The sequence below is a fragment of the Anas acuta genome, chromosome 1, assembly GCF_963932015.1.
Source record: "Anas acuta chromosome 1, bAnaAcu1.1, whole genome shotgun sequence".
NCBI lineage: Eukaryota > Metazoa > Chordata > Aves > Anseriformes > Anatidae > Anas > Anas acuta.
The window spans coordinates 204,352,086-204,375,864 of NC_088979.1; the positions used below are offsets into that span (position 1 = coordinate 204,352,086).

The following is a 23,779-nucleotide window of genomic DNA, read 5'->3' on the forward strand; positions in this document are numbered from 1 at the left end:
ATGTGTCTGTATCCACCTCTCCGCATGTACCACACTGTATTCCCCCTCTCTGTAACTTGCTGCTTAACCCATTGGCCATTTTTTAAGTGTGAAATTGCCAATGACTCTAATCCTTGCTTCTCTTTTGTTTTAAACAAATCCAGTCTGCTGTGACCCTAGAGCAGAGTGGAGGCAGGACACAGACTCCAGCAGGACTTTCTCAAGAAAGAAAAAGTGCCAAGTGGGAGATAGACAAGAGCAGAGCATTTTGTATTTGCTAAATCTAATTCTTCTCTGTAGACCCCAATACTTGTACCACATTGGGCAAAACTGTAATAAATATCAGTACAAAAGAATCCTGGCAGGCCTCCAGAGAGGACATCTAATGAGTCTCTTCTCTGACTTCCATTTTCCCCATAATTCTAGTTAGCAGAAGGGAACCTGTCAGCACGTTTTCTAGCACAGAGAGCATGTATCTGCTTGAATTATTGTACTGAAGAACATTTTTTCATCAAGACATCCAGGCAGCAGACATTTCAATAGCAATTATTACCCAGCTCTCAAAACACCTTACAAAGGAAAATAATTTTGTGCACGACGTTGGCCCTTGTGCTGCAGACGAAGATGCTGCTGGCTGCCATCAGTCACTCTCCCTGCCGCGTCCGGGCTCACCTCAATCAGAAAGTCTCCCGTGCGAAGCCCTGCTCTCCACGCAACGCCTTCCACATCCACTGATTCCAGGTACTGGAGCGCTGGGAAGGCTGGGGTTGGGGTGAACTCCTCAATTGGGGTTTCAGCTACAAAACACAGAGAGAGAGATTGAGACAGTGTGGCTAAGAGTAGGTAGAAGATTGCAGACAGTGTCCAGGAGCCTAAGAAAATCCCCATACATTGGTTTAGAAAGAACACTCATGCAAGGCTCAGCTTGACTTCAGTGCAGGAACCAACGCTAATGCTACATGGCTGCAGTGTTCATTGGATTGAATCCTGAGATAGCCCCAGAAATGCACACCTCCCAGAGCTGTGTGTGTTCCCACAAGGTCCTCATTCACCTCCCAGCACCACTCACAAAACGCGATCACCATCTACAAGCAGCGCCACGAGGGGTGGACCTCGCTCCTTCTGACTCGTAGCTACACAAGGGATGTTTATGTCTGAGGTAGAAGCTCCAGGACTCCCTCGCAGTCAGCAGAGAAGATGTGCCAACCACCTGTGACACTGAAGACGCCAGCCCTAGAGTGGACGGGACCTACAGGAGCCAAGGTGCTCAGCAGCAGCGGGCCGCCTGCTGATCACCCATGGCGTGATGCGTGCTACCTTGTGTGATGGGGGGAAGGAAAAAGCTTACACTGTCTATCGTGAGGCTGTTGCAGGCTTTCAGAGACACCAGATCCATGAAAGAAATGAAGCAAAAAGGCCACAGCTACTCTTTGGGCAACCGGGCAGTCTCTGACCCTAGAAGTGGCACCAGAGGGGTTGCTGTTTTTGGCACAGGGTCTGTCAGATGTGGCTGTTTCAGGGACCAGTCATGATTCTCCAAGAATTTATTTTCCTCTTCGTGTATTGTGCAGAGACTTGCTTGACTATGTGCCTGCTTTTGTGCAGAGGGGATTTGTGTGGAGCGATGCAGGAGCAATGCAGTCAGTGAGGTCTGCTTCACCAGGCCTGAGGTGACCAGAAACACCTGAAGGGGACCCTGGAGAATCACAGAATGGCTTGGGTTGGAAGAGACCTCAAAGTCCACCTAGTTCCAACGCCCTGCCACAGGCAGGGACACCTTCCATTAGACCAGGCTGCCCAAAGCCCCATCCAGCCTGGCCTCGAACACCTCCAGGGATGGGGCAGCCACAGCTTCTCTGGGCAGCCTGTGCCTCGCTGCTCTCTGAGCGAATTTCTCCCTAACCTCTAATCTAAAACTCCCCTCTTTCAGTTTAAAACCATTCCCCCTTGTCCTGTCACAATCTGCTCATGTAAAAAGTCACTCTCCACCTTTTCTATAAGCCACCTCCAAGTGGTTTTCCAGGCTGAACATCCCCAGCTCTCAGCCTCTCTCCCTAGGAGAGGTTCTCCAGCCCTCTGATCAACCTTGTGGCCTCCTCTGGACCTGCTCTAACAGCCCCACATCCTCCTAGTGCTGGGGGCCCCAGACCTGGATGCAGGACTCCAAGTGGGGTCTGAGAAGGGCAGAGCAGAGGGACAATCACCTCTCTCAACCTGCTGAGACCCTTCTAATGAGCCTTTCCTCATGGCATGCCATCTCATTACTGGCTTCCATGTGTACCAGACAGACGGGCTTTCCTAAAAGCCTGCTCCTCAGAGAAGAAAAAGGCAGAAGTAACCTTTCAGAGAAAAGCGCTTCTCAGCACTATGGCACCCAGCCACACATCTGCACAGCCTCCTAGGGAGGATCATTCCCAGTCCTACCTCCACCTAGTGCCAGTCCCAGGACTAGAGTGGGGGTTGTGCTTCAGTGAGTTGCACTGCACTGATCTTGGAGCTGTTCTCATCCAGTAGCAGCCTCAAATGTAAAGCTCAAGGAGGGCTACCACATACAGGAGCGCTCAGCAATGTTGTGGGGGATTGCAATCCTGAAACCCCGTATGTCAATGAACCTGCTTTCCCTGTCTGCACAAACAGGAGGTGATGTTCCAGGTCACCTGTCACGCAGAAACATAACCACCGATACACTGGGAGTAAGACATGGACGAAAAACCCAGGCATACTCTGACCGATCTGCACTCTCCTGAACAAAGAGACACACCGGAGGGTCAGCGGGTGGGTTTCATTATTCCTTCCCACCTGCAAGAGCAGATTTGCTCAAGGCCAGCTGTCGAGACACGCTGTACGGCAGAAGTCCTCTCCTATAGCAGCAGCACAGCACTCATCCTGTCGAGTAGCTCTTGAACATACTTACACCACCAGGAGGAGACAGGGTTAACAAGGCGTTTTTTTCTAATGATGCAGCCTATGTCATGCACTAAAAGACATTAATTAGTGCCTGAAACGTCTGCATTTTGGCTAGTGACCAATGGCTGGCTGACAGCATGGCACTGCACTTGCACAGGGTCAGAATAAAAGCCTGGTGCACAGCTGCTGGCACTGATGGCGTTGGTGCAGATTGTCTCAGTCCAGTGCTCTTTACAAGCAGTAAGTTTAAGCCTGGGGTGCACAGGGAGTCCTGTTGTACTTCATGTTGTCTCAAGGACGAGGTTGTTAATACAGGAGTGTGTGGAGGGGCTTGCAAGCCAGCACCGAGAGCAGCACGAGGGGCTCTGGGAGCTTGGCCGATGGCTGACGCTGTGGCTCTCTGTGAACGGTGCAATTCTCACACATTCAGGAGAGAAGCGAGAGCTGGCTGTGACAAACAGCATGGCGAGGACACATCCGCAGCTGCTCGAACATGAAGCAGCTGACTCAAACATAAGCAGAGCCAAGGAATTCAAAATAGAGACATGCTCCCCAGCCCCTGGCCAGGCAAGCAATTTGGGGGCCTGGTATGTGAGTCTACACCGAAGATTCCCACTCAGGACTTTTGGGGGGAGTTTTGGAGCTGTCTTTTTCTTGCATCAATCTTTAGTCCACACTGGATTCAGTCTCCATTCAGAAGAACCAAAGGTAAAAGAACATTCTTTGCTAGTGAAAGGACAGCCACGTACAGGATGCACTGAAGGGTCTAGGCCAACTTTCTAAGAAATCAGACACCAAATGTCTTCTTCAGTGGCTGATGATGCTTGAAAAAAACATTTGCCCCAGACATATGCAACAAGCAAGCCAGAAAAAACAACATTATCTAGTCTGATATCATGCATGACAAGGGCCAGAGTCTTCAGCAATTGTTCCTGTAGATCCACCTCTCACCTCAGCTGATGTATGCAGAAAGCATGCTTTATTTTTCTGAACAATATAGATAATGAAGTAGTGTATCATCAGCTCTGGACAAGTTATCCATCACTCTATTATTAAATCAACGTATTTAAGAGCTGCATCAAAACCCTTATGAAGCAGAAGATTTAATAACAGAGTCAGCGGATGACCTTGTCCTTAGATCTCCTCCGATGTCAGGTCACTCCAGTAAATGTAACCTACATCCTCTTAATTGACAGATGGCCATGCATTTGTGCAAAATGTATAGTCGGTTATTTTATACAGACAGATTATTTCCATCATCTGCCATAATACTTTTAAAAACTTTGTTTACAATTTTACACAAGATTTGTTCTGCTAAATCAGATAGCCATCAGCCAGCACCAGAGCAAGACAAAGTTTGCCTGACAAGATGCTATTTTCTCAAAAATAAACTGAATGATCTGATTATGCTTAGATGTTTTTATTGACTGCATCCCAGAACAGTGTTCCATGACCTTCTTCCTTTGATGGATCCTAGCTTAAACTGGCAAGCAGTAGACAAGTCATCCTACCTATTTTTAAAAATGCCAGCGTAACATTTGATTTCTCCAAATCCTTCAAATCTTCCCCACTGTTAAACTCAACTTCTTGGATCACTGTTCACCAGCAAGCTCTTTCAATAATCTGAAGTTGAAAGAACCACCAGCCTGACCTTGTTGCAGATGGCAGCTGCAAAACAAGGTGCCCATTACCTTTTGTTAAACCCAGACCCAGAGGAACACAAGATTTAAGTGGAGAAAGACCTTGTGTATTGCCTGAATGTCTGAAAATTAGAAAAGGGGAGACTGAATGTAAAGGGGCTCTCTGAATGTAAAGTAAATTATTTATGTAATGATAACGTGACACACAGTCCCTGCAGAATACCAGCACTGCACTTTGCAAAATGGAGCATCAACATGACATCCCTGTGCTGCCCTCTTATACACACATCACAATCAAGACTTGAAAAGGCCGAGTGGAAGTGCTGATCCCTGGGGATGACAGCATTGTGCAGATGAGAGTTTAAGTGGTTTCCCAGCCAGAAGGAGCCCAACATGCACAAACCACATGCACAAATCACAAGAGGCATGAGACAGACCTGTCCCACCAGGCTCACTCCCGCTGTGTTCCCACAAATGCCCAGCACAACCCAGAGGTGCTTGCTGCCCCTGTGCATCCCCAGGTGTAGCAGGAGGAAGGAAAGTGAGTGCCCATAGCAAGGCAAAGAGGAGTGGCTTTGGGATTTGGCTCTGTTCCTCCTGTTCCTCTGACCTGCAAGCATCAGCACAGTGAGGGAGCAGGACTAAGCCCAGAATGGAGGGTGGGAGCATCAAGCTGTGGGCCATGGGGCTGACAAGGGGAGAAACCTTAAATTATAGCTTGGAGTATTGAGGGTAGTTCAAGGATGTGGTTTCCTCATTGGCAAACAAAAATATAAGCTGATAGGGAATACAAGTAAAATTAACCTAGGAGAAACAGCCTTATAGCCAATTTTGTCACCTGTACTATTGCTGTGCTACATGAGGATGACGGGTAGGCCATTTTCTGTGTGCTGGAAGTTACATCTGCAGTAACTGCATGCCACTGTACACAATTTTTAAAGTGTCAGTAATGCCTTAAAAAGTCAGTAAACAAGAAAATGCATCCTGAAGTCAGAACTGTATCCTCATGAAAGCAAATACTGGAAGGAGAATTTAATAAAAGAAGAAAAAAGCTGAAAGAGGAAGCGACCAACTCTCATGTTACTGCCTGAAGTCCCAATACTTAATCACAAGGAACAAGAAGCTCTAGAACGGACAAGTAAATGTGGATTAAACCACCCCTTCTCCATGCAGAGAATGAGAAGATGTGCAAGGGCAACTGCTCCAGGGGTCTCCATCAGCCACATCAGGCAGGAGGCGGAGGAGCTGTGACCTCAGGATGGAGGCACAGTCCAGCACTGGATTTCCCATCTGCCTCAGTACTGCAGCATTAAGGCAATAAAGGGGAAATCTGCTCTTTAGCAGTCTGCAACTGTACTTTCTTGTTTCAGATCTTTCTGTTACAGCTGCTTTTAGTTATTCTGTCAAATATATCAATACTGTGCTTATACTTGCTCGGTACTGAATCTGATCTGTACTTTTCTTCAAAAGAGCTGCAAAGGGAGAAAATGCTCCCACAGTAGTCAGTAATTAAAACATAATCACAGAATCATAGAATATCCTGCACTGGCAGGGACCCACGAGGATCATGGAGACCAACTCCTGCCCCCAAACACGGCAACCTACGAGTTAAACCATGCATCTAAGAGCTCGAACAGGCTCAGTGCCATGTCCACGTCCCTGGGCAGCCCGTCCCAGTGCCCGACCACCTCTGGGTGCAGAACCTTTCCCTAACACCCAGCCTGACCCTCCCCTGTCCCAGCTCCATGCCGTTCCCTCTGGTCCTGTCGCCAAAGAGACGAAACCAGCGCCTGTCCCTCCACTCCCTTCGTGAGGCAGCTGTACATTTCCTTCCCTCAGCCTCCTTTTCTCTGGCTGAACAAACTAAGAGGCCTCAGCCGCTCCTCATACGTCTTGTCCTCTAGTCCTTTCACCATCTTTGTTGCCCTCCTTTGGACACTCTCTAATATTTTTATATCTTTCTTATGTCGTGGAGCCCCAAACTGCCCACAGTACTCAAGATGAAGCTGCAGCAGTGCTGAGTATCGTGGCACTATTGCTTCTTTTGCCCAGTTAGTTACACCACTGACACTGCACCCCAGGGCCCTTTTGGCCCTCAGGGCTCACTGTTGCCTCACACTGAGCTTGCTGTCAACCCAAACCCCAGATCCCTCTCCAGCCACATGTCCCCCAGTCTGTACGTACATTCAGGCCTGCATCGCTCTAGGTGTGGAATCTGGCACTTGCTCGTGTTAAATTTCTTACATTTGGTGATTGCCCAGTGCTGCAACCTATCAAGATCTCTCTGTAGGGCCCTCTACCCTTAAGGGAATTGACAACTCCTACCAAGTTAGTACTGTTCACAAACTTAGTGTGTGCTCAGCTCCTGTGTCCAGGTCATTGATAAAAACACTGAAGAGAACTGACCCTAAAAAGGAGCCCTGGGGAACCCTACCAGTGACTGGCTGCCAGCCTGGTGCAACCCCATTTACTATAACCCCTTGAGCCTGACCCGCCAGCCACTTGTTCGCCCATCGTACTGTGTCCAAGTCCAGCTGCACGCTGCAGGTTTTGTCCAGAAGGGCCCAACCCTTCTTTTTAAGCCTTTCTTTTTAAGCTGATGGGTACTGGGCACATTGTTTTCTCGTAAGAAACAGAATTGAATGTAATGTTGCCAGAAAGCCCTATGAAGCACCTACAAACCATGCCACATTTCAGACACCTTGGTGGTGGGGATGTCTCCTTCCAAACCACAGCTGAAGGGGCAGAAGCACCCCTGCAGAATGCTGCTCGGCAAAAGATGAAGTGTGAATGGAAAATTCACTGCTGTGGGAGAAACTCTGACCATCACTGTCACTCCTCTGCCCTCGAGAGGCTCTCTGTCCAGCCCAGAGCCAGGAAAACCCGTGCTCCTCAGGGGCATGGAGATGGAGAGCTGCATGAGATGTGCTCCACAGGCTGCCCGTGCCCAGCGGGATGCAGGCATCTGAGCACCGTCTGCACAAAACGCACCTTCTGAAACACCTGGGAGTCCGTGCTGGCCTCACACAGGTGACAGCCCGGTGTTTCCCCTCAGCTATCTCTGAAATTTGGCCATTTCTAGCATCACTTCCCTTTAAACTCCAACGAAACCCAGCCGTCCCTCTCAGCACACTGTCACTTGCTCAGCCCTCTCATCGCTGCCCGTCCTGCCGTGCAGCTCCTCACATCACATCCGTCAGACCTCCACCTCCTGTCCTGGCAGCTTCACCTCATCGTCAGCCCAGCCACCGACGGAACAAGGCACCAGAACCGTCCACCACGTTCAGAGCCTGTTGTAGCTGCAGTAATGAAGGAAGAAGTCGCCACGTGCTCTGTGCACAACTTGGGAAACCCAACCTCTGGTGTCTCACAACGGCCCAGGCCAAGCCTGAGTGCAGCAACCCAGCCATCCCAAAATTCAGCTTGGAACCAGATCCTCCCAAATACTGCTTCCAGACCAGAGCCTGCAGGAAGGTGTTAGGTCAGAAGTATGTAATATGGGTAACAATTCACCTCTAAGTGCCTACACAGGAAGGAAATAAAATTTAAGGAGGCTCTTTCTATCCTGCTGACAAGGGCAAAGCTAAATCAAAAGCTTTGGAATTAAATTGCAGAAATTCTCACTGGTAATGATGCAGAATTTCCTAACAAGGAGGTCTACTGTTCATTGCAAAATCTGATGACTTTAAGTCTCAAGAATTATAATTTGTACCAGTCAAGAAATCACCATGTTAATACCAAAGCTTTGTTTGTACAATTTGATCACTGTGGTCATTTCCTGGCCTCAAAAATCTACTGTCATCTGGGCTGCCGTGCACCAGAGGCTCGACCCTCAGCTGCACCCCGAAGAGTCGGGAGAAGTCCTGAAAGAGACAGGTCCTGTGAGCTGTCACTGCCCTGAGCTGCTCCTCTTCGCTAGGAGCTGCTCCCAAGGACCTGATGCAGTAAACCCCAGCCCTGAATTTGACTCTTGCAGCATTGCAGTCGATCTCATTTCAAGATGAAGACTTCACATTTACAGAGTGAAAAAAAAAAAAAAAAAAGATTCTAAATCGTATTTACTGCAGGATATCTTAGCTACTTGGTACTTCTCACCCAAAATCCTGAAGGCATGTCCCAGAATATTGGAGCACCTGGCAGCCCCTTGCAGCAGGCTGGTCAGTGGATAACGAGCACCTACAGAGTAAATGTATTTGGAGGTAGGAAGAGGAGGGGTGCCACAGAGGTTAATTAAAATCAGCTCCCGAGTTTTAAAGTTTCTAAGGCTAGTACAAAAGATGGGTCAAAAGCAGCATTTACCATACCTAGATTCTACTGAGCTTTGTTTCTACGCTTCCACTGGATCTCCATAATGATGATGCCACCCTTAACAATACAGATGACAGACTTGGTGTTTGAAGTGCTTTAAATACATCTTCCAGTCCCACTTTGTTGTCATCTTGAGGGTCACGAAGTGTCACAGCACTCCTCTGCATAAAGGCCATATTCTGAAAACCATAAATAAGCTCTTCTAGTTCCATGAAATGTTATGATACCAGTATTGTCCCAAAATTTGCTGCAGGGCTTTAGGCCAGCTTCCCCTCTGCCTGCTACACCAACAGTGAGATCCTCAAGCTCTGACCATGCTTCCTCCACCATGCCCCGTCCTCGTGCCCCAGGGCTGTGCAGAGCAGGAGCTGTGGCTCTCATGGACCTTCATAAGGCCACAAGACCCAGCACCAAGCAACTCACAGCACTGACACTCGACTTGTAGAGGCTTCTGTTGCTGAATGTCAGGTCTTCACACAAAATGTTGGACAGGAAAAGAAACTAAAACTCCCTCAAATGCCCGACGGATTGCTACAGATTGAAGCAAGTACAGAGCTTGGATCCAGGTGGCTGGATCACTGAATTCACCCAAGGCGATTTGTCTCAGTTACTGCAGTAACATCTCTTCTGGCTGTTCTTTACACAAAGGGATGCAAACAAACATCTTTTGCTGAGTATCAAACTTTAACCCTTCCTGCAGAGAAAACCTGGCAAAAGACAAGTGGGAGTTGGTGAAGCACACGAGTCCTAAAATGCCATCCATGCAGAGACCCTCCCTGACCTGGCCTTGAGCTCTCTGAGCACCTTGCAACTGTGTCTTGTGGAACCGGTCCAGCCCTGGGCATTTGTAGGACTGCAGAAGGAATTTGGGCTTGCTGTGCCCAAGCTCACATGATGACCAGGATCAGGCAAAGAGACATTTGTGATAGCTGCACAAGCTTCCAAGTACAAGACTGGACTGTGTGGTCACACTGCCCAATTTTCCCGTGATGCTAAACATCATCCAGTGCTCATGGGGAGTGCTCCAGAGGAGGCTGGAGACAATACTGGTCCCCAGGCGGTTCTGCTGTGTCCCAGCAAGGAAGGATTGGGCTGGGTTACAAACTGAGCCTTTCCTGTCTGCCTCAGCTGGCATCTCACTACTGGCACTGGGTTATCTGGCAGCCCCTGCATCCATGGGACGCTGCTGCCGTGCATGTGATGCCAGTCCCACGCTTGGGCTGTCTGAGACCATTTGTGGAGCAAAGGACCTGGTCTCCAAAGCACAGCCACACTCGTGCATTGCTGTGCCCAAGCTTATCAGCTCTGACAGCTCTGTGTGACTCGCTGATTAAGTTGTCCCCCAGTGGGATTTCTGCAATATGTCCCACCGGACCTGGCAGTCACCCCTGGGAATTGCCCAAGCCACACAGAAGCCAGAGGCAGGTTTGGAGCTGAGCCGGAGGTGAGCACGCCTGATGGGTTCGGCAAGCTCTCCAAAACAGTCCGGCTGAAATGCGTGGACAGACACTGAACGTGGAGGTGGAGGTAGTGCTGTGTCCTGTACAGGAGTGGAGAGGCTGCAGACAGCAGCAGCAGGGACGTGGGGCTGTGTGAGAGCAGGGAGCCCAGGGAGGGAGGGCACAGATACAAAGCTTGCTCCAAGGAGCAGCGAGAGCTGGGCAGACCTGGAAAGTGGGTCTGTGTCCTGCATCCATACAGGTACTCGTGGTAGAGCAGGTAAGTGCTTGCTTGATTGGAAGCCTGGCAAAAAAAAAACAAACAACCAAACAAACAAAAAAAAACCACAAAGATTTACAACATTTTGGAAAGAAGCAGAAGCAAAACAAGCCCTGCACTAGGTTGGTACGACATCTTCTCACCAGCAGCATACAGATCAGCTGCTTCAGGAGATACACATATCACAGGAAGCAACAATCCTGGGAGACTTCTTGAATAACGTGCCCTGCCTGGGGACTTCTCCCCAAATTAAACAGACAATGGAAGCTGATGCCATGCAGCAAGGACTTCGGGCCATTACAATCTCTCTCTCTCTTTTTTTTTTTTCCTTTTTTCCCCAAACACAATTCACATTACAGGCAATATCTTTGCTGTTCATTAAATTATCTCCTCCTTACTTAGGAAATGGCTGAGTCAGGGACTGTGTCCCCCTCCACCACTTTCACAGAACCCACAGCAACCAGACGCCAAACGAGTATGAACTGGCACAGTCAGCACTCCTCGCTCAGGGAACAGGTAGCATGGATTTGGTGAGACCACGTGTGAGGTGTGGTCACTGCATCAGCTGTAACAACCACTGCTTACAAGGATGGCCCCAGGGAAGTACGTAAGAATACTTCATGGATCATACTACTACAGGGACAGTGCCTGATCTGTGGTCATGCCAGGCAGACAGAGGTTGCTGGAAGAACCTTCTATGTATGCATAGAAGAGTGACAGAGTTTAAGATATTATATGCCTAGAAATATCATCTCTCAGCATTTCATCATGAAAACGTTTCATCTCATACCTGTGCTCAGCACAGCTCTATCACCTGTGTACTGAAAGGCAGGGCTGGTCTCTGGGCTGGGAGATGCAGCAGTAAATCCAGCTGCTCACCACGCTCCTTCAGGGTGCTGAGCGAAGGTGCTGCCTCACTGCTGCCCCTTGCTCCATCCACACGACTCCCCGAGGCAACAGCTGCGGGCAAACCCCGCATCAGAAAGCTGCACTTCACCTCCCGCAGGGATCCAGGAATAACCTCTGCCCAAATGCCCCACTGGTTTGACTGGGACCTGGCCTCCCCCAGGTGCTGGAGGCAGAGGGAGACGGGCTGGGCTGGGGAGGGCTGGCTCCCCCTGCCTGGGATGCAGCCCGTGGGGCAGTGCCACACGGATGGGCAAAACCCAGCTTGGAAGGAAGCAGCACGACTGCTGGAAGCCGTGCAGGATTCACCACCCTCTGCAGCATGAAGTGCAGCTTCCTTTGAGGCTCATCCAGCTGTGTCTCACTTAACCAGCTCCTTCCCTCTGCAGGGACTTTGCTGACTCTGCTCCCTGCCGTTCCCGGGCTCCTTCTCCAGATCACCCCAAGAGACCTGAAGCGCTTCGCGGTCTAAATGGAGCGTGAGCGGTGCTGCCAGGTGGGGCCAAGACAGAAGATCCCAATGCTGCTTCCAGCGTAAAGCCCCAAGCAGCAGGAAGCACGAGGCTGGGAAATAAGGGGGTGACAGAGCTGCCACAAGCCCCTCTCCGCCAGGAGGGTGCTGCTCCCCAGGGGGATGTGCACACCCACCGGCACCCCTACCCCAGGCGGCAGCACCAGAGACCACGACCGCCCCGCGGGGGCTTCTGAGACGCGGCCCCTGCAGCCCTGCCCAGACCCCTGCAGAGCTGCGAATGCCTGAGCCAGACCCAGGTCCCGCACAGCCTCACGCCCACTGCCCAACCCGCTCCAAGTCCGCTCCCTCAGCCTTGGCAGACAAAGGAAAATACAGAGCTTGCAGACGTTAGGAGGGCAAACGCAAAAAAAAAATGGAAATAGGGCACAATTTATCCCATTTTGTCCTAACACGACAGCTGCAAGTCTGATCCGGCAAAAAAACGGATGCCATTTTGAGCCCTGAAGTTTCACTCCACATTACACAGACTGATGTGAGCAGTGCATGGACAGACACGTATGGCACATATTTAGGGAAGGGGAGAGACAGGGAAGGAGAGAGACAGCGACCATATTCTGACTGGAACACAAACACACCCCCCGGCACACCGAGCCCCTCTGAGGCACGGGCAGAACAAAGGCAATTCAGGAATCCTGACAGAAAATCACACCCAAGATGTAAGCCCAAATCACAACCATCTCCAGGCACACGCAAGTCTCGGAAAGGTGCAGCTCCACCAAAGGAGCCGGCAGCCACTCATTTAAGCTTTCCCTCCCGCATCCTGCACCCTGCATGCAGGGGAGGGACGGCAGCCTGTGCCGCTGTGCCTCTGCTGACAGCAGCTGCATTTCAGAGCCCCCCAGCCTCTGCCGTGCCTTCAGCCTGGAAATGCAGGAGGGAGCACCCCCAGCCTGCGGGGGACCTGCACCCCATCACAGGGGCTGAAGCCCATTCCTGTGTGAATATGAGCACATTCGTTAGCAGTCCTCAAGGGACTCTTTTTGTAGCAAAAAGATCAGTTCCTTGAAACAGGGAGCCACAGAAACAACCAGGTCCAACGTGCCGGTTGCCAGCGCTCAGGTATTGCAGGGCTGTGCAGGTGAAGCGTGCCCCAGGCACCAGCAGAGGCTGGCAGCACAGGTCCGGGGCAGAGCTTCCACCAGCCTGCCCTCGTGCTGGGGCTGAGCCCCAACACAGCCAGGGCCCCCAGGAGGACCCCAATTGTACACACTCAAAGAACAGTGAAAAACTTCAAGCACTTAAAAAAAAAAAAAAAAAAAAAAAGCCGTGGAGGACACCGGCCCTGCCCCATGGGGCTTACACCTGTACCTGGAACGGCAGATGCACTTCATACACCCAGTAAATAGGCAGAAGTGAAAACTCCTACAAATTCAAGGCTACAAATACCAGCATCTGTACCAGAAAAACACCCCAGAACGTTCAAGAGATGCACATTTACCATGAATGGCATTTTCTGTACAATGCACGTACCCAGAAATAGACTGCACTCACACTGCCTCGCTGTCAGAGAAGGAGAAAAGAGATTCCCTTAGGAGACCCTGATGCACAGGGGCTCGAGGGCTGCTCCATGCAGCCAGGGAAGCAGGGTCCGGAGCACTAACCGAGGTGACGAGACGGAGCTCTCCCCCAACCCCAGGACCGAGTGAAAGAAGCAGCCCTTACCTTTGGCCCCTCGCAACACAAACCCGAATCCCTCATGCTCCCTCTTCTGCAGCACGGCCGTCTTCTCCTCAATGATGTAGTCACTGGGCAGGAAAGAGCACAAGAGAATGATGCTAGGGTTAGATTTCAGCACCATGCTGCCAGGCGGAGGTGGCCTTTGTGCCTGTGACAAGGAGACCTCTTCTCATCGACTGTTTCATCTCAGCAAGGAGCTGGGAACACTCTGCTTCCCTCCCTCCCTTGCCCAAAGTCAGAACAAAAAGACGAAAGCTACTTTCCCTCAATAGGTAGGTGGAGGGAAGCCCTGGCTGCCTGGATCACCCTTCTGCCCACCGGTCCCCTTCTCAGTCACCTGCATACGCATGCAGGGAGCTTACTGATCCCACTTGGGGCTTCCCTTTAAATGATGCCCTTAACATATAACTGAAGAGTGGAGCGCCTGAGCAGAGGAGGTGCGGGGGGAGGCAGCCATCCATCCATCAGGGAAGATGCTCTGAGACTTTCCAGTTGCCTCTCGTATGAAAAAATTAGATGCCTGACAAAAGGAAAGGTGCCTCTTTGGTAAGTTTCCTGGGAGAGAGAGCAGCAGAGTTTATATCCTCATCCCGATGCTCTGATCTTCTCTTAAAATCCCCCCCCTCGTTGCTAAGTAACCGTCTGTCATTAGAAGAGGGGGGATGCATTTCATTGTCCTATTTTAACAAAGCCGCTCTTCCCTGCCCTCAACAGCAGCTAGACGAGAAGAACGGAAAAAAATCCGGTGCTGGAGAGAGAGGAATGGACGCGTGGCTCTGAGCAGCCCCCGGGTGCTGGCGGCCCTTCCAACCAAAATCGTCCACAGGCTCCAGGAGAGGCGGGGGGGGGCACGGGGAGAGGGCTTCTCTCCGCAAACGGGAGCTGAAATGCAGCCCTGCAAATCCCTCCCAGCAGAGCCGCATGTCTGACATCAGAGTGGAATTAATCAGGGACCTGGGTCCTGCTCGGCAGCACGGCAGGACGCGTTTCGCACCGCGCCACAGCCCGGGCAGGCAGAGGGGGACGGACGGCGTGCGGCAGCCCCCTGCCCACACGCGTGGGTGCCGGACCCCGACCCGCAGGGAGGGCACGGAGCGGGCACGGAGGGGGCACGGAGGGGGCACGGAGGGGGCACACTGCGGCACGCACACCCCCCAGCCCCACGGCCGCCCCCTGCCCCGTGTGTGCCGCAGGGAAGCGGCTGCGCCACGCCGGGACCACGCGTCCACGCCAGGGGTGTGGGAGCCGCGTTTTGGGGTGAAAGAGGGGCTGCGGGTGCTGCTGCACAGTCCTGGCTGGCGGCCCCGTTCTGTGCAGGCTCCAGCAGCCAGCGACCCCCCAGACCAGGTGCGCCTCTGCACCCTGTCCATCTGCAGCCCCGCCTGACAGCGATGCCTCTGTGGGCATCCATCCGTTTTTTGGTGGTTTTATGGCTCTGCCGTTAACATCACAATAGTATCTGGCTCTCCTAGCACAGGTGGGCAGATTCCTTTGTTTTCCAAGACCAAGGGAAAGCGATCACAGAAGTCAATACATGCCAGGGCCACAGGTACCAAGGTGCTCTGGAGGACTCGGAAGAGATGCTGTCCAACAAAGTGAACACAGAACTCAAGCCTAAACTCCTTGGACTTCCCTGGTATTTCACTGTGTGCTATAACGCTATAATTTTGGACATCCTTTGGCATTACACATTAAAAAAAAAAAAAAGGTATCTAGAAACCCATCACTTTGTGCAACAAAGTACCTAGGTGTGGACAAAATTCAACAAAACCATGTGAACTGCTTTAAAGGAGGTGGCTGCTGTCACACAGTCATCCATTTATGTCACATTTTCAACATATTGCCTGTCTTTCAAAAGCAGAGCTGGGTATGCATATGCTCCTTGACACGTGTAAAACTCTCCCTTCTACAACAAAATCCTCTCTTCCAAGTCTAGCATGTTCTACTGGAAACAGATTCATACCCTCAACGCCCAGAAGAGGCCATTACAGGAGAATGATTCTCCTGTCCACCTAAGGGCAGCCAGACAACCTCGAACCACGATTCCTGTATCAAGCCTTTACCTTCTCCTTGAGCCATGGCTTACTGTCTAGGAACAGAGCTAGACCTAAGACATTTCACATCCAGAGGAATATCCCCCCTTTTCCATCAAGCCCTTGTAGATGCCCTGTGTGAGATCTTAACCCTACACCATGAGAAATTCTGCCACCTCTACAAGCGTGCGTTTGTGCAGGTGTATGTGCAGGGGAAGGAGAGAGAGGGAAAGGCAAACAAACCTTCTGTACAAAATTGTGGTTTAAATTTTAGCTAGTGGTGGGCCAAGTGCCCAACTAGTCCTGCTGTGATTGCTTTATCAATGAGAAAGTAAGGAACCCATGATAAAATTCTGTACCTAATTCTTCCATAGGACCTCTGTGGTTGTTTTATCCAGATGACTAAATAAAGAAATTCTTGAAAAAAACACTTGCATCCTGTGTAAGTACAGTTTATGCAGCCTCCAACAATCCTCATCTACCAAGACTTCCTCTAATAACGTACACCTTTAAATAAGCTCAGCCCACTGCTGCTTTACCGAAAGTTACTTTGCAAAAATATTTCATTCTTTCAACCACCTCTGAATTAAACCTCCACCTGCAAATAAACTGGCGAGAAGTATCTTAATTTAAAATCTAAACTTGTCAGAAACAACAGGAAAACTCCCCAACATGCTTCTTTCTGTCTCTGGATACTCCACCAGTATGTATGTAGAGCCACCTGTGGGTTTTTTGGAAATGCTGGATGTTTATTTGTTTTAGCACACTCCCCTCCTCTGTGTCTTCCACAGAGGGATTTACAAAGTTTGATTTGCAAGGGGGATCTTACAAGAGCACTCCCAGTTTAAGTCCCTCTGGAACCTGCAAACTCTTTGCGTATTGCCATTTATCTCTACAAACACCAAAAACCGCCTCAGGTTCATAACTGATTACAGTAAAATCCAGTGGACACCTTCACTTTTTGATATAGCCACACTAAATAGTTCTATAGATAGATCTATATAAAAAGTGAAATAAAAACCCACTAAATTTTTGTGAACTAGAATCATGGGGGAGTAGAAACTCACCTGAGATGCCACTGATTGACACTGCTAGAGCTCTGAGAGCTGGAAAAAGAAGCAAAAACCAGCCTGGAGAAGGAGGTGAAGCAGTGCAATCAAAGATCTGTGATAGTGTCATACCAAAAAAGTAACCTGAATTACTCATTTCTTTATTTTTGTCTAAATAAAAATAGGAACTTTCAAAAAAATGTAGTGAGGAGTTATTTGAATTTTAAAATATTTGAGAAAGATTAAGCAAAATAGTGATTTAATACTCTTGGGTCATAAATGTTAATCAAGTTATGATACCTGATGGAAAACAGCCCCTCAGTTTCACTGCCAGATTACTGTGCCCTACATGTAGTTGGTCAATGAGCAAGCAGATGAGCTGGTGTAACGACACAGAGGCATCAGAGCACGGCCCTTCAGAGCTCTGCTTGAGACGACAAAAAGCCTGATGGGTTGTCCTGCTCCCGCAGTGTCGGGGTTGGGTATCAGACCTCCTTCTGCTGGTTTACCTTTTACTGAAACCACATTACAGACAGTTAATGCACTTGACCAGGGCTAATTATTTTAGTAAATTTGTGACTGTTTAGAGAGACAAACCCAATAGATCAAATGAACAATTACAAAAAAATAGCAAGGTTATGACTGGACTAAATAGCTACAATTAACTCCAGTCATCTTGGTAACACCGTGATGGCAAAGATGAGCTCTGACCTAAGTGGAAAAAACAGCAATTGGAGGAATTCAATGTTTTTTTTTCTCCATTATCTGGGCCGGCTGAAGTTCTCTGAAAGTGCCTGGGGAGCTGGTGGAAAACATCTGAGAGCTGTGATGGATTGTTCTGAGAACCTGCATGGGATGCACGACACTCCAGAAGATCTGAAAAAGGCGTCACGCGCGTCTTTAAAAACAGGCAATAGAATGATCAAAGGAAGTATAAATTGAGGTAACTCATCTTTAATTCCCAGGAAAACTCTCTAACAAACAACACAACAGTTTAATAAAACATCTAGAAGAATAGAAGGTGATAAATCCCAGGTGCATGGATTTGAAAGAACAAATCGTGCTAAACTGACCTAATTTCTGTTTGAACATACTAGGTCTCATGAACATGGGAAAGGCAGTTCTGTGATATATATCTTGATGCCAGTTAAACACTTTCAATGCTCTCACAAGACATTCTCACAAAAAGCAAGGGGAACATAAACTGCTGCACAGTGAGTAAATAGCTGGTTTGACATTTTTCACTGTTGAACTGGATGGAAATATAAAGCGGGATTTAAAAGCGGGTCTGTCTTGGGACAATCTCAATGCCTTCACCAATGACTAGGATGTAATAGAGAGCAAACTTCAACTTATGGAGGATCCTAACTCAGAGGACAGCAAAATGTTGTAAGAGAGGATTTGTATTCATGTGGTACCATCACTGGAGCAATGATCTAAAAAATACTGGAGGAGAAAGGAAAGTGCAAGGCACTAGGCAGGAGCTATGAAAAGAAAGGCAGAGGCTGCAGAGGAACTGGCTGGACAGCCAGCAGGGAAAGCCAGAAATACCACTTTGGACTCAGAAGCATCAGCTGCAGTGTCACGCTGGACAGACTGGAGAAAAATAAGCAAGAGTGCTGTCTAAGATCTGACTTAATCCTCCTGCCCTACCCCATGCGGCAGTAGCCTTGGGAGTCATCGAGTTAAACGTGGGCGTACATAAAACAAGCACCTACGGTGAGCAAGTTGCTCCAGGCTCCTTTTAGACTCAATGGAGATCTGTTCGGTGAAGTCAATGGAGCTGTGATTCATCCCATGCTGAAATGACCGCCTACATTTTGTCAAATGAATGGCACCCCTGGCTTCACTGACTGCACACATCTGCATCGACTCTCAGGGAAAGCCAGGGCGATGAGCGCAGACACCTACATGGTAGACACCTACAACAAAGTGATGTGAATCACATTCCTAAAGTTAGATGAAGAGCAGCTCAGCTGTCCGGTTGCCAGCACCACACTTCCAGAAAGATGTGGGTCAACAGGAGAGAGTCCTGAGGAAGACATCTGGAAGATAAAGGGCCCAGCAAACATAGCCTGAGGAAAGACCTAGTTTGATGAACTGACTCAATTACTCCCAGGAGAAAACGTTTACAAGGTGCCACACCACTTTTCAGCAGTAATGATGCCTGCTGAAGCACAGAACAGAGGTGGTGGTGGAAGGTCACTTACAGGGAGCTTTTAGATCATTCCTCCTCAGGAATAATTTAAGGGCAGCTGAGCCTGATGTAGGTGCAATATGAACCACATTAGGCCTCTCCCAGTAAAAACCTCACTGACATACCTTGGTGCCGCAGAGCCGCAGCCAGGCAGTGACAGAACAGTGTAATTCTGCTCAGGTACCTTGTGCAGAAAATGTCTGATGCAACAGAAGGATGATTTATAGCAACGCTGAGTAACTGGGCCACAGACCAGTCTCTGGCCACAACAGCCCAGGTCTTTGTGGACAAACTTTCTTCTCTGCCCCAGAAAATCAAACCAGAGAACAGAGCAGCTCTTTCCAAGCTGCATTTCAGAAATTGCCTCTGACTAGAGCTGGCCTTGCTCTGTAACTGGGACTGTCTGGGAGTTGGCCCAGTTCAAATCTATCCCGTGGAGCAAGCTAGCAATGAAACAGCACGGATGAGTACGGCACACAGGCCTCCACACAGGCCTCCTTCCTAACCCATCTCACTTCCCAGGGCTGGTGATGCTTTTGGGAAAGCAATCACTGTTAGACTTGTACACCAAACACTTAAGCTTCTAGCAGCAATCAACAGGGTACAGGCATGTTCCCTGGAGACTGGGCACATCGCTGTCGAGCATGTACAGCATCCCTGGCAGCAAGGAGGCCGTGGAGATCTGGCCAGGCCCGAGCACTCTGCAGAGGCAGGTGTCACAGTCCTGCTCTGCTGTGACACGGCTGCTGGCCAAAGAGTAACACGGCTGTACTGGCTCTTTGAATACAAGAGAGAAAGAATGACCACAGCAGGTCAGACTAAGCATCTCATCTCGAACATTAGCAGAAGCCTGGGGAAGAGTAAAGGAGCAGGTGTCCCAAGTGTGCGTCTGTCCCAGAAGAGCCTCCTAGCCCCTCAGACTGGCAGCCAGGGGACCTGAGCAGTAATATCAGAGTGGAACTGGGAAAAGCCCTATCCTGAATGGAAAAATAATCCACTTAAAACTCCATGAAAATGGATCATGACAGCTCTGGAAATGCAGGTGACAGTGGTGCTTCTGTAATGAAAGCAAAGGACACCAGGAAATGGAGAGGGGGCCAGAAAGGAGCCTATTTATGCTTGTAACTGATCCTAAGGCACTGATTATCATCAGTAACATTTTCTGTTTAATTCAGTCAGGAGGTAGCTCATTAAAGGCACTGATTATGAACTACGTCAAAAGCAAACTGACACATGAAAAGCAACTCTTCCCCCAGAAGAAACCACCTTCCAGCCACACATACACACACACAATTTGAAAGCGCAGCAAAATCCCAGGAAGGATGTGTTGTTTGAGATCACTTTTCCCTCCTGCATTGGTCAAACGCATTTCGTCATCAGTTAAAAACCCCAAGGAGGGCTGTTCAGTCCTAGATGAAATGTGGGCTTTGAGAACCAGAGAAATTCTGAAGATCAGATGATTAGGAAAAAGTGGCACCTTCCCAATTCAAATATGGACAGTTTTCACAGGATATTTTCAGTACTGGAAGCGTTTTATTTAAACACAACAAACCAGTAAGTTCTAGGAAGTTAACCAAAACATTAAAATAAGGCAGCACATTAAGGGAATGAGAAGTCTATGATACATTTCACTGGGACTTCAAACCAACAGAGATGATGAGAAAGCTGTTAAGACCTTGCTGAAAAGCAGTCGAGTGAAGGAGAAGAAGCCATCGCAGAGATACAGCAAAGGTAAGCCTGTGGAATAATCAGGCTGATATTAATGCAGGCAGAAGGAAGCTATTTGTCCCAAATTTTTCTCCTCACTTGCCAGAAGAGGCATTGCAGCTGGAGAGGTGCTGCTCTCCAGCTCCTTCTCACCGGGCATGCTCTCCACCAGACGTGCCGAACCCGACACACCGACAGCGACCACGGGACGCGGACCAGCGAGCGTGGCCCCAGGCTGCAGAGAGATGAGATTCATCATCTGTGACTTCCAGCACCGCTTCTTCGGCAAGCGGTGGAAAATGGTGTCGACTAAAAAAGGAGGCAAAGGCAGGCTCTGATGCATGCTTAACGCTGCTAAATTACACCTGTGGGAATTCTGCTCCACAGAAACAGCATTGTTCACAGCTGACATCGGAGCCGCTCGGATGTGCAGATGCACAGAGAGACAGACAAGGTAACATGCAACAGCATCGCAAGTCTTAAGATGTATCGCTAGCTCATGAAGCCTATGCTGCATATATTTAAAGGGGAAAATCGTCACAAACAGGGATGTTACAGTTACTGGTATTGCTAGCTTCAGTTGCTGTCTGTACTGAGAAAGAATAGATGATGCCTAAAATCTCCCTTTGCCTGAATGAAAGGAGATTAAAGAACATTATGTCTGTGTTTGTCCAATATGTATTTATGGAAGAACAATGCATATTTCTATAAATAATAAAAACAAGCCCTAGAAAATCCAAATTCTACAATGTGGATTTATCCAATCCTCAGCAAAAGAGACAGATGGAGACTGTTTAAGGACACCATGCTGGAGACACAGTGCAAATACATTTTGCAGATTGAGAAAGAACAGAAAGAAGCTGGCATGGCTAAACAGCAGGGAAATGGAGGTTATAAAAGACAAGAAAACATCCTTCTTAAAGCTGAAACCATGGCCAAGTGAGGAACAAGGAAAGAATTGTAACTCCGTCAGGCTAAATGTAAAAACATAGTTATGACAAGCCAAACATAAATCTGTGGAACAATTTGCAAAAGGCATCAAAACTAATACTAAAATCAGTTTTCACACACATATGAAGCAGGAAGCCTACCAGAGAATCTCTGGGGTGGGACAGTCACAGTGCCAAAGCTCCACACAGGGTCCAAGGCCGTAACAGACACCTGAACAAAACCCGACCTTCGCGCTGTGGGGAGGTCTTCCCTTTGGAAGCACAGGGACTCGCGGACAGATCCAAGACTGAAGCACCTCTATAAGAGGCCATGGAACAAAAAAAGGGTCACGGACCGCCAGGACCAGACTGCAGACAGCCAAGGTCCTGGAGCACCCTGTGTCTGGAAGAGCAGCGCTCACTGCGGTGTGCGGGCTCCAGCGGGGCTGGGCTGGCGAGCGCACGGCACCGCTTTTTGTGGGACAGCAGCAGAGGAGGCAGCTCCAGGACTGTGATGCCAACACTGGACACGGCTCTACTACTGGGATACAGCAGCCAGCCAGCACACACAGGGGTACATCCCAGCATCACAGCTGGGATCGTTAGCGCAGCATTTTAAGAGAACACCTTGCCTCCTAATCTCACTGCAGTTCCCTGAGGTCATGCATATGGATGCAGAGGAAGGAGCTCCCTGCCAGGCTCTGTGATTCAGAGATTCTCTGGGATTTGTAGGCAGTGGGAATGAACCAAAGTTATGGGGGTGCAGCCAGCCCCCTCGGGAAGCTGTCATGGCCCCCCAAAATTACCAGTGCAGAACAGCTTGTGTCTGAACCATTCGGATACCTCTCTTGGAGCCCAGTGCCTAGGGACGTGCATTGCATGAGCACAGCACAAGGGCAGGCAAAGGTGTTGGAGGCTACAGGGCCTGCCAGGATTGTGCTGGTGGATCATGCAGGGAGGAGGCAGCTGAACTCATCAATCTCATCACCAGCACCTTTAGGATGTGCTAGCTTGAATGAAATCGCCCCAGCACCACAAGCAGGTTTTGTTCCAGAGATGCAATGGGCCAACACTGCAACAGAGCAAGGGGTAAACTGACAGGCAGCCAGAGAGAATGGCCAAAGACAAGGGCCGGCAAAAAAAGCATAAATACAAGTTATTTGACAAGAGAAACTGAACTGAAGCCAACTTACAAAACCATTTGACAAAGTCCTGCACTGAGATCTCTTGAAGAAGCCACGAAGCCATGTGATAAAAAGGAAGGTTCTTGTATGTTCAATTTATCAGAAGGTAGAAAATTACAGGATTTCACATCAGATTAAAAGTCAGTGGTGGAGTCTTGCAGGAATAGGTGCCAGGACTTAAGCTGCTCAGCATACCCCTAGATCACTTATGAGAGAGGAATGAAAGGCAACCAGGTTTTCTGATGATGCTGAACTATTCAGAGTATTAAACATAAGGAAAACTGTGAAGAACTGTAGAAAGATCTTCTATCACTGGGGTTAAAAATCTATGATGAAATGTAATGTTAAGAAAAACTGAGGCACATGAGGAAAAATATCTCTCCTCATACATAAGATACCAGGCTCTGAGATGACCATTACCAACCAGGATTAAGAACTCTGGGATATGGTAAACGGCTCAAGAAAAATGTCACCATAATGTCCTACAGTGGCCAGGAACTATTAGCAAAGAAAAGTGAATCAGACAGAGAACCATCATATCACTGGCACAGCCAAAGTGCCCCCACATCTTAAATGCTTCTCGTTGCTCTGCTCTTCCCACTTTGGAAAAGAATACAATCAAACTAAAAAAAAAAAAAAAAAAGTTTCATAGATTTTTGAAAGTATGGAAAGCTTTTTTTTTTTTTTCAGAAGCAATGGTGCAGCTTAGTGCTACATAACCTGGGAAAAACACAGTTCAGGGGAAATAGTTCAACCAAATCCCGAGTGCTGTGGAGGGTAACTTTATGGTCACTCAGTGAGTTCTGGATAAACCCTTCCCAGCTCACAAACCACACCCCCGCACTGAAAAGACACTTGTCTGCCATGAATACATACGATGGTACTCAAAGTGTTTTCTTCTAGGAAACCCACTTTGCATTTGGGAAGAAATATGGCTCTAAGGAGACAAAACCGTTACACCTAATCCACTTCTGAAACTTTGCTGGTAGAAACTGCAGGACCAGCAGGC

The 23,779-nt window shown here is 48.9% G+C and overlaps 1 protein-coding gene across 5 annotated transcripts in view; it reads right to left on the bottom strand.

Moving 5' to 3' along the window:
• Positions 1 to 23,779, bottom strand: part of SHANK3 (SH3 and multiple ankyrin repeat domains 3) — a 371,832-nt gene that overhangs the window by 70,055 nt on the left and 277,998 nt on the right. For all 5 annotated transcript variants that reach the window (XM_068670237.1, XM_068670238.1, XM_068670239.1 and 2 more), the window contains 2 exons: positions 13,657 to 13,739; positions 652 to 776 (listed from right to left, as the gene is read on the bottom strand). In XM_068670237.1, coding sequence (XP_068526338.1) covers positions 652 to 776; positions 13,657 to 13,739 — 208 coding nt within the window. The remainder of the gene's footprint in view (positions 1 to 651; positions 777 to 13,656; positions 13,740 to 23,779) is intronic.